The sequence below is a fragment of the Strix aluco genome, chromosome 28 (assembly GCF_031877795.1).
Source record: "Strix aluco isolate bStrAlu1 chromosome 28, bStrAlu1.hap1, whole genome shotgun sequence".
Lineage (NCBI taxonomy): Eukaryota > Metazoa > Chordata > Aves > Strigiformes > Strigidae > Strix > Strix aluco.
Window position 1 is genome coordinate 3,112,805 of NC_133958.1, and position 11,345 is coordinate 3,124,149.

The following is an 11,345-nucleotide window of genomic DNA, read 5'->3' on the forward strand; positions in this document are numbered from 1 at the left end:
GGGAGATGATAGGCAATCAGCTACCCCCCGCCCCGGCTGGATGTTGTATTTAAGACCATGAATCCTCAGGGCAACTTCAGAGTTCTGTCAGTTAATTGTCAGCCTCCGGATGAGATGTAACGGAGCAAACGTAACACCTGAAATGTGGTTAGGAAAGTTCCCCAGCCTAAGTGAAAATCTGGGAGATGTGGGTTCATCATCTTCCTTTGCTGCTGAGTATCTGCATTATCTCAGAACAAATCACTTTCAAGGTCTCAGCAGCACCTGTATTGCAAGACCAAATTTCAGACAAGCTAATCTCTCACCCAGGCACCTTAATAAGGACTAAGAAAGACTTCCAGAAGTGTTCAGCATCCTTCTGCAGCTCCCTTTACAAATTTACAACCAGCATCTCAATTGCTGCTGATGCACAGCTGGCTGAGTTCTTCCGGAAATATGGCCAGTCATTTTGGTAATATCTCTGGGAAGTCTCACACTTCACAAGTGCTGAGCCCAGGAAAATTTGCCCCTGTGCATTTACTGCCACATCACTAGTACTTCTACAACACACAGTCTACAACTGCCTGTACACTTGCAATAACAAGTATGCAATGCTAACGAAGGCTCTGAATGGTAACACACACAAATTTCTACCTTTGGTGCTAATCCTGAAGACGTTTCTAAAATCTGCCTTCTCCTCAAACCTCTCACTGGCCCCTGTGCCTAAACGATTTCACCTCTGAGCCACTTCTGATGTATTTCTTCCAGATATACAGCACTGAGGAAAAGCCCTACCAGCTTAGCCTTTGCTTACTCTCCCAATACAAACATAGAGCTTATGACAGAGTTTCATTAGATTGATTCACCCTTCAGTTTACAACTCAAGCAAGAATTTAAGGTCCATCTATAATCACAGAAAGGTGGAGAAAGAGAAGCAGGGAAGGAGCCATAGGACAGAAGGATATAAGAAAGCTCAATTAACAGCGCCCATCGTACTGTGTTCCAAAACAGAGTGACTGGAAAGACACCACCGCTGCTTTGGCCCTAAAATGATGACCGTAGGATATCTAATTAACAATTACTGCTTCCCATACTCCTCACTTATCACCTCCCATACTCTTCTCTTGTAACATACTACCTGTGGAATCACGTTCCTTTTGCATTCCCCCAAGCTATGACCAACTAACACCTCTGCCATCAAGTCCTTGATAAGTAATCCTTATAAAAGCATAAGGCTGATGACCAAAGGAAATATGATCACTGCTCTTACAAAAAAAAAAAAAAAAATAAAATCTGCCAATCATTGAATGATTTCTCTCATGAGGTTGCAATAGCCTGTAAGCTCACGCATAGCCCCTGGGCAGCCCTTCCAAAGTTGAGTTACAGAACTGTGAATGTCCTTGCAGAACTGGAACCTTGGACTAAACTGTATCTGGGCCATGAAGATTATTTTGGTTTTTTCTTTCTGCATCTTGTTCAAAACAACCCAGTAATGGTGTTCAACAAATAAATAATAAACAAGAGTTGCATGCCAACATTTCCTTTTAAATTAGGCTCAAAAGGAGGAGGTCAAGAGCAGCCCACCAAGTCTGCATAAGTTGCATTCCTTTATCAATCTATTTCTTCCCACTGGCAAAAGGGGAGGAATCAGAATTCCAAGTGAACATAATTTTGTGTGACTGATTTAGCATGTACAAATACAAGCGGCAACTGCCCTGGTTTTCACTCCAGTGGAAAACACAGGAGCATCACAGCAGAGACGTACTTGCCTGTGAGCAGGTGGGGTGGTTTGTCAAGCGCTGGGGTATTGTTAGACATCGAGAGGCGAAAGTGTAAAAAGTAACCTCACAGGGTCTGTGTCAATCGTCTCTCAAAGGGCTTCACATCAACTATGCTCAGTTAACACAGAAAAGATGTTCACTTGTTTGGTTGGTTGTTGTTTGGTTTGTAACTGCCAGCCTGAGAAACTGGAGATGAATAACCTTCCAGTGGAAAGCAGGAAACATTTTTGTGGCAATGTTCCTTCTCCCCATATAGTGTGCTATATACAGATATTTTGTGTGTGATATGTATGAAATACGTAATATTATAGCTTGGTTTATGAAATTGCTTTTTATGGCTCCCAGATCTTCAGCAAATGTACAAATAAATATGAAAGAGAGAGGGAATAAGATGCACATGCACAAAGCAAAGCAAATACCAAAATGAGATAGCAGCAGTCTGCTAACTGGATGGTGGGAGCCAAAATCATAAGCATCCAGTTATTTTAGAAGCCCTTGCCAATAGACTAAATAGAATACCATAGGCCAGGTGTCAGTGATTATAATCCCACTGATGCCAAGAGAGTTGCTCCCATTTACAGCAAGCCTGACTTTGGCGCTCTCTCTGTAGTACACGAAATAATTCATAAAGCATGGACTTGAAAAAGCAGCCGGACAAACCGTACCCACAACTCCCCTCCGTGCAGCGTAAGCGCCCGACACAGGGCTGCTCTCGTACGCCTGCGCGGCTTTGTTAGATGCTACAAATCCCTCTGAACATAAACCAACAACAACCACGGCCCCTGCCCGCGCGCGTGGCTGCTGTGCAAAAAAGAACCTGCATAAACACCGAAGCGTGTTATTTCAAGGCCAGTTCTGCCATGGAAAACAAGTTAATGGAAGAGATGAGCTGGATACTTCTAAAACCAAAATCATCACTGTGGACATAACAGGCACGCTCACACGAGCTCAGGCCACCCTCAGAAACTGTTCATTATCACCCAATGGAGTCAACGTTATCAGCGACAGAGGATGCTCCGGCACCTTTTCCGGGTTAAAATGGAACTAAGCCACTATTTTTTTCCTGAAAGACCTACAGTTTTTGGACACCTTAGCTGCTTACAGGCGTGGGTGGGGGTAGACATCTGAAAGCAGACAGTCATTTGAAAAACATTACTAAAAAAAGAAAAATCAATAAACTCGTAAGCAATGAATTCCAAGTGTCTGCCTGCCTTCATTTTCATAACCAGACACTCCTCTCCCCTCTCAGTGGTCCGGTTTTGGGAGAAAGCTCAGTCTGACCACAGTGAACGCGCAAGTCAGACTGACAGGAGGATGGGCCCGAGCTATGTCTCACTTGTACAAAATAATAGTTTCCCCACAACTATGTACATCAGGGTAAATTAGTAAATACTGAGATGTTCGTTTTCTGTTTTTTTTTCCCCAAACATAAAACCTTTCCACTGCCGAAGACACTATAAGGATTTTTTTTCTTGCCATTTTTAAGTACTGTACAGTGCATATCTCCTATCCTTTTACAAGTGGAACCTTGTAGCTATGGAGACAAAGAATGTTAAATCCAAGCCGAAGATAGTATTTCAGTGGGGGCTTATGGTTGCTACACGTGCCTTCAACGATCTGCTGTTTTCTGTCTCCTGAAGCCTTCTGTGCTAATAGCCAATGCATACTAAATCACCATGCAAATACAGAGTGTACTTTCTACCAGTCACTCTCGTGTTCAGTACAGTCCTACTGACTGACACCGTAACCAAGAATCCCACAGACAACGCAACAAGCAGCTTGAGTTCTGTAAAACTGTGCACCAGCTTCACTTAACCTGAACGGAGTAGTGGAATAAAATTGTTCTGGTGCTGCAACAGCACCTGGAAACCAGGCGAACTGGGGTCCCCTTGTGTTTAATGCTGTGTGTAACAATCGACATCAACATGAAGAAATTTTGCCACATTGGCCTTCTGTAACTAGACCTAGTAGGACTCTTCGACTTCTTATTTGTCTGCCATAATCCAAATTATCCGAATTTCAGCCTCCCAAACAACATCACACGTTCCCTATCTTCTGTGCACTACAATCAAGATCCAAATTCCGTTACAGATTATGGTTTCATTACATGGACTTTCAGTTATAGCGTGCAGATTCAGCTGTCTTCCATATCATCTTGGTGTAAATTAAACAGCATTTTATTCAAGCTAGTGAAACTTCAGCAGTGTTAAACTTGAGCATGAAGAGGAGACAGCCTTTCAGGTCAAATTAATGCTTCTTGTGACAGCCAGTGAAAATTCAAACTAACTTTGTTAGCATCACTTACTTTCTACTTGTGCTGCTAACAGGAAGAAAACCTCCACACCTTCATTCACATGATACTGGTAGAAATGACAAGGGTATGATGGGTGGGTCTCGTTTTTGAAGACAACACTGCTCCAGAGAAAGCAACCCCAAAACATACACCTGTTTTTTTTCTTTTTTTCCTTCCCCTTAGCTCCATGGTCCAAAATGAGCTGGGGATTTCAGGTGCCAAATATGAAACATCTTACAGATGCCCTATTGTCAGAAAGTGAAAGCATCCACTTCTAAAACATCAGGATCCTAGAACTGCAGCCCAACACCGCTCATCTTTAACACACCCTTCATACTACCTGGCTGTCAAAGACGTCAGAAATCTACTGCAGTCAAACCCGAATTGCATAATGGATATGACTAAATTTCAACAGGCACATTAAGCACTCTCAGGTAGGATGTCCACAACCAAGGACGCAAAATCAACCTAATATCACATCACGTGCAGGATTAAGTAACAAGTGCTGAAATGTAATTGCGCAAATCCTCCTTACCAGGTATAAATAAGTAATGGCATTCACAAGTAAAAACACTTCTTACGTACACATTAATAGAGTCATTGACAATACAGCAATGAAAAAATACATTATTTTCTTGCCAAAGCTGAACAACAGTCTTCTAGAGCTTTTCCTATTTGTATTTCCCATGTTGCAGAGTCAAAACCATAACATGGCCTTAAGCGTGTGAAATTATTAACTCCAGTAAAGCTGTCTCTCAAGTTAAGCCTTCACTGATCACTAAAATGAATTTAAAAAAAAAAACCCAAGAATCCCCCTCTCCCAACCCAGATATCTGCAAATGCCCTGTTTGACTCGGGGCCCTTACAAGGCTCAAGCTTAAAGAGCTCAGTAAGGCAGCTCGTACGTTCCTGCCTCTCCAGGAAAACAAGTGCGTGCCTAACTCTAAGGTCGTGCTGCAGTCCTGCTGTCCCCTGGTTTCCTCCCGAACCAGAGAAAAAATGCAGAAAATCTTTGGCATTATCTTTAAATAGACCATAAACCCCTCAAGATTTGACATGGGGTCTGGAGTAAAGAGGTTTCCATATTTATTTTTAAAACAGAAAAGGTTCTTAAACTCCTCTGTTTCTACATTAAAAATGACTCTCTTGTAGTACTGCTAATAAAATGGGTGCAAACAGGAGGAGAATAACACTCCAGATGCCTTTACCATAGTTGTTTACTTCAACTTAATCTATTTTTTTTGTAAGTCTGAATTATTCAAAATAATCACCATCGCTTCCCTGACTGTTGTTATTTAATGAGATAACCTTTCATACTGAGCAAACCCAAAAGCAAAAAAACTCTCATTAATCTTTCTAGTGTTTAGAGACACCTCAAGAGCATTTACCTCTCCTTCCCAGCAGCTGAAATGGTTTTAGGAGGATCATGGTTCATACCTCGCATTCCCTGGAGCCAGAGATGGTATACGTGCAGGGCCCAGATCCATTAACCGATACATCCATGGTCTCAGAGTTTGTTGGCTTGTAGTCCACGTAATACTCCTGTAAAGGGGAGTTCATTTGCCTTTCAGACTCTCGGGCCTTTTTCCTGCGCCTCTTCATGAGAGAGTGCTGCTGGAGCTGTTTCATGCTGGCCGGATAGCGCTTCCACGACACGTAGATAACCAACAAAATCATGGCCACGGAAAGAAAGAGGGCCACGCTCCCAGCAATTATTTTGTGAAAGGAAACGTGCTCATACTCTGGTTCCACTCCAGGTGTTGGGAGGTCTGCAGAAGGGCTTGGCATAACCGATGTCGGCTGGTTGCTTTCAAGTTTGGAAATGGTAGGTTTAGGAATGAAGACAGGTCTCTGGGGGGTTTTGGGTGCCTGGTACGATCTTTCAGTAATCACCACCTGGATTTCAGCACAGATATTATATGTTTCCACAGCATCACTCACTTTTTCACCCTGGATATGTTTAGGGCCTGCACATATCATAGTGCTTTCTTTATTTCCCTTGAAATTCTTAAGCCAAGTAAACAGCGGGCAAATGCTTCGAGTACATTCCCACATATTTCCGGACAGAGTGATGGAGATGAGCGAGATCCACGTATTGATGGTCTCCTGAGAGATGTTGGTGAGTTTGTTGGAATCCAGGTTCAGCTTTTGCAGGTTGGGGAGGCACTGGAAGGTCCCAGGCTCTACCCCTGTTATGTCATTTCCTGATAAATCCAAGTTGTGCAAGGAACTCCAAGTCCACGTTAACCCTTGGCTAATAGACCGGATCCTATTCCACTGCAAATAAATCGAGCGAAGGTTGAAGAGGCGTGGAAAGTGGGCAAAATTGATCTTAGAAAACTGGTTGTGCTCCAAGTGGAGCTCCGTCAACTTCAAAAGGCCAGCGAAAGCATTACGGGATAAGCTCCGCAGGCGGTTGTAGCCCAAATCCAGAAAGTCAAGGTTGCGGCAGTCTTGGAAAACTCGGATGGGCACAGTTTTCAGCGAGTTGGACCTCAAATGCAAGATCAAGAGTTTACGAAGGCCCTTGAACTGCTCAGACTGCAACACCTGCAACTTGTTGTAAGAGAGGTCCAGATTGCGGAGGTTGGGGACTGGGTGAAATGTTTTGTTGTGCAGATGGGTAATTTTGTTGGAGCTTAGAATTAATTCCTTCAGCCTGCGGATCCCCTGAAATGCATCCTCATCCACGGAGCTGATGTAATTATGGTCAAGATAAAGCCATATGAGCTGATTCAGGCCCGCAAACTGATTTGATTTAAGCTTCTGAATGCTGTTGTACCGTAACGATAAGCCTTGAGACCCTCCAGAAATATTCTGAGGGATGTCTCTGAATGCATGAGATTCGCAGTACACAATCTTGCCATCGCATCTGCAGTTCTTGGGGCAAGCTCGCTGAGCCCCCGCAAGCACAACAAACAGCACCATAGGAAGTAGCACTAACACCACACTCATGCCTCTCAGCTGCTTAATTAAATGGAAACCTACAATATTAAAAAGAAAACAAATGTGCATTGTAAAGCTATTAAAATAAATCGCCAACAGATTACTAACGTCAGTGGGGTTTCTAATAATGCATTAGTGAAGCAGAGGATTCTGAACACAACCTGTTTGCCTCCTGTCTTGCACTTTTTGTTGTGCAAATTCCTGTCCTTTGAGTTTCTGGCTTGCCATCTCTCCTAGCCGCACCATCACCAGTAGTACTCTTGTTATTCAATTACTTTTGTGTGATTTATGATCCCTTAGAAGGACCAAGAGCCTGTTCTCTATTCGCTTTTCTCCTGTACATCATCTCTCAATGTAGCTGGTATATCCTTATCGCTAGATGCTGAGGTTTAACAATAAACATATTTGTCAAGTCACTGTGCTGAATGCTCCATAGTGCTGGAAAGGAAATGAGCCAAAGCTTCTGGTATTTACGTGCTGCTAAACGTGTTCCTTAATAAAAGCAATTGCAAGTCCAATTCCTCCAAAAATTACTGCAAAAAGTGAGAAATCTACTTATCATAAAGTTTGATCCATCTTTAAAATGAGTATTTATTATAGAATTAGACAGTAAGCAAAGGCTCTACTTTCTGCACTGAGTGATTTGTTTTTCAGAGTAGGTTTACTCATTATTTTTATGTACCTAAAACATACAAACAGATGCACAGAAAAAAGTTCCACCACACACAGAAGCATACCACACAACGCTAGTATGGGACCCCAATACCAAGATAATGTAGAAGACATGTTTCTTTCAGATGAATCACAGTCTTAACACATATTAATTTAAAGTTATCTCCACATAGCTGGGAACACCTAAGCATTTAGTATTTTGTACAGACATCGCATACTCTGTGAAAACACACTCACAAATACTTATATATAAACACTGCCTTAGGAGCAGCAAAACACAGAAAGTTTAAAGGGGTCTATTTCTATTTCAACTCCCCTCTCTCTTCCACAGATCTACTGATTTTAAGATTTTGCATTTGAGATGTCAAATTTATCACGTAGTAGCAATGCTGTTACATGAGGACAGTCACATTTTCCACATTCTTGGAATAATTATGAAGGGGAGTGGAGGGCTTGTCAGAAAATCCAACATACATACGCACGCTTTGCTTAGCCTGTAATAATTTTAGGACTGGTGCCTCTGTCCAGAGTTGCAATCTTGCTAAGAATTAAAATGCGTTCTTCCAACAGGAAATATTTTAAGGGCCGGTATCTCCTCATTAAATAATTACTTTATTATTCATCACACACACAAAGCCAACCCTGTGCTGCAGTTATTTAACCCAATTTTAAACCAAGGGGCAATCTGTAAATTAATTCCTAGTCTAAAATGTCCCTGACTATGTGTCTCTGCCTTTCACTTTAGTGGTTAGATTTTTAATTTAAATCCTCATCTTTTGCTACTGCCTCTGTGCCAGCAGCAGCCAGCTAGAAATATGTTCTGGCTGGTACAGACTTGGGGGCTGGGGGGAAGGAAGGAGGGAAATAAACCTGTCACACTTGAAAAAATAAGACTAGCAAATGACTGCTGGAAATCTAGCAGCAATATTAGGGGTATCTTTACAAAGACCAAACAAGCCTTTTCAAAACCACCTATACAAGAAAATCACCCCCTCCCCTTTGCTTCCCACATACTGCAAAGTGTTAACAGTCCTTTCTGACAGCCTGAATAATACCACTACAGGCTCATCGAATATGGATATAAATCCAGAAGAAATTGTGTGTGAGCGTGCCTCATGCATACATGTAGTTATCTATACGTGTGCAGGTGTGTGGGTGGGCTGTACAGACAGCGAACGTACTCTCTACAGTCCTTAACTCGGTGCATGCATTTACAGATTAATTACATACAAAACCACTGCAGGAGGAAAGGTGTGTATGTGCGTGGGGGGGGGGGAATACATGATCTAAAAATACAATAGCAAGTACAGTGAGTCACCTGGCAAAGGAATGCACTGCTGCTGTTTAGACTGTTTCCCCCTCTTGAACAGCTAATAATCCAACTGAAAAATATACCATACAGCTGCAGCTGTGCTAACAAACAAACAAGAAAAGTTCACTTACCCATCCTTTTGTCATCAACAAACGTCCTCCTTCTCCTTTCTCCAGCTGTTTTCTTCTCTCTCCTTCCTTTTTTGCTTTCCCTTTGCCTCTCTCTCTCTCTTTTCAAAACTGGTCTCTTTTCTTTAAACCATCAGAATCTTCATGTCACAGCACGGTTGCCACTCACATCACCGCCATCCAGCGTGCATGCCAGTAACCCACACAAAGTTCCCTAGAGAGGACAAGCAAGAATTTTGGGGATGAGGAAGGGAAAGGATAGGGAAGGGGTTGGGGGTGGGGAAGACAGGACGAAGGATGGGGGGAGTGTGTGGGGGGGGTAGGGAGGGACTCTAAGCTCTGAGAGCCATTGTGTAAGTCATCAGAGAACCATCAGCATTAAGTGGCAATCAGCAAGTAAAAGCTATAGCAGACCATGAAGGTAAACCAACTTCTCTGGGAGAAATAAAAAAATCTTTCCCGGTACCTAGCATTTGTCATTCTGCTGCCTTTTGCCATTCCCAGACACAGCAATCCATCCTCCAGCTTCCCAGTTCCTGAAGCAGGCAGGCCTCCTGTGCTGTGCAAGACCCCAGTTTAAAAGCTATGCAGGACAGGTTTATCCATTTAGCTGGTCAGGTTTAAAGTGTTTTGTAGCTGTGCTGAGAGGCAGCTCTTGTCTAATTCAGAAGGCTTTCCAGAGAGTGATGATGCTTTGGAGCTTGTTGGTGCTAATGTTCTAGTTTGTGATACACTGAGTGCCCTCCACTGGAGAAAACAGATCACACATTAAAGGCATGAACAAGTGATCCTGTCATTGCTATGCAGACTTTCTTCCTTCAGAAAAGAAAATTAAAGACACAGTATTGCCTTGCCCACCATCATCCCTTCCTGGACCCTTTTGCCTTCCCTAGATTCTTAAATGTTTATACTGTGGATTTTCTGGCAGAGGGGGTAAAACGCCAAACAAAACACCTTTTCCCTGGGTATTTAGCAACCTCATCTTTTTCTAATCCATCTGACCTGCATATTTTTCTTGGGCAAATTCTAAACTGTTTTTCTTTTCCTGTATTTAGAGGGTGAGAAGAGAGAAAGGAATGTTTGCACGTTAAATGTGAAAGTCATGTTAAAGGGTCGAGGGGGGGCAAGAAACATACAGACTGATCAGTCACGCAAAAGACGTTTAATTGCACGCATCGAATCCAAATGTAAACATACTGAAAACAGCTTGGTGGTTCTTTTTGAATCCAAGTGCCTTTTAGTCAGAAAGATACTGAGTTTGGTGCACAACACAGAACGGAAGCTGCAGAATTACTGACACCTTTTTTTCTTCTAAACTCCTCTTCTCCCCCTCGCAGATGCAGTGACTTCTCGCAGCCAAGAGCGCTGGTCCGGATTTCAGCCGACTTCAGCTTGTGGTGTGACCCAGGGTATGACACTTCCACGGGCTTTCACCTCCTGCTATCTGTCTGGCTGCCTGACTAGGGCTGTAGTTAATTCTCAGGCAGCTCAACAGAAAGATGTCCACGGGCTGTGGAGCAAGTGCAGCAGCAGACGGAGGTGCCCGAGTCAGCTCTGGTTAGCCCTGCTCCCCCCAGGCAGCAGCAGATACTCTCCTCAGGGGAGCCCCCACCAACACACAGGTACAGTTTTTGGTTCCAGAGCAAACTCAGGTTTCTCAGAGGGCAGCACTGTCCTGGTCCCTGACATTTTTAACCTGGGTTCCTAAAGCTTTTGGATTTGTGCTGTCTGTCCAGCTTCTCCCTCCTCTCCCTGTGCTACACAGACATCAGGTATTTTGAAAACAATTCCCCACCCTAATCTTGAGTTTCGGTGCCAACATGGTGGAAGTACTTTTTATAAAGTCTGTCATGAGCTGACCATTATGGGTTATTTATTTTTAAATTTTTTTTTAAATACTTCCCATTATGACTAAAGAGCACCCTGCTCAGCATTTTACAGCCCATATCTCTTGAGGTTTCTGTGTACTAGTAATCATAATTCCACTCCATAACAAAAATGGAAACTGCACAAAACTCAAGGTCAGAATCTGAGCTCTTTTGGTGTAGTTCCTTATTCCTGGCTGAGATAAAAAGACCATCGCTTGCCTCTGCAACCCATTCCAAACAAAGCCACCTCTGCCCAGCCCCAGTTCCTGGGCCCCTGCAGGACCTCCATCAGAGGAAAAAGACTGGGACAAAGGCTGGGGCAAAGTAATTCAACTTGATTTAAAAAAAATAAAATCCACAAAACAA

The 11,345-nt window shown here is 43.0% G+C and overlaps 1 protein-coding gene across 3 annotated transcripts in view; it reads right to left on the reverse strand.

The window, feature by feature from the left end:
* The window catches only part of LRRTM4 (leucine rich repeat transmembrane neuronal 4), a 223,731-nt gene extending 214,012 nt beyond the window's left edge, over positions 1-9,719 (reverse strand). For all 3 annotated transcript variants that reach the window (XM_074808011.1, XM_074808012.1, XM_074808013.1), the window contains exons 1-3: positions 9,578-9,719; positions 9,115-9,325; positions 5,491-7,037 (exon numbers count right to left, since the gene is read on the reverse strand). In XM_074808011.1, the coding sequence (XP_074664112.1) occupies positions 5,491-7,037; positions 9,115-9,118 (1,551 nt within the window). In that variant the 5' untranslated portion in view covers positions 9,119-9,325; positions 9,578-9,719. The remainder of the gene's footprint in view (positions 1-5,490; positions 7,038-9,114; positions 9,326-9,577) is intronic.
* Between the last annotated feature and the right edge of the window lie 1,626 nt (positions 9,720-11,345).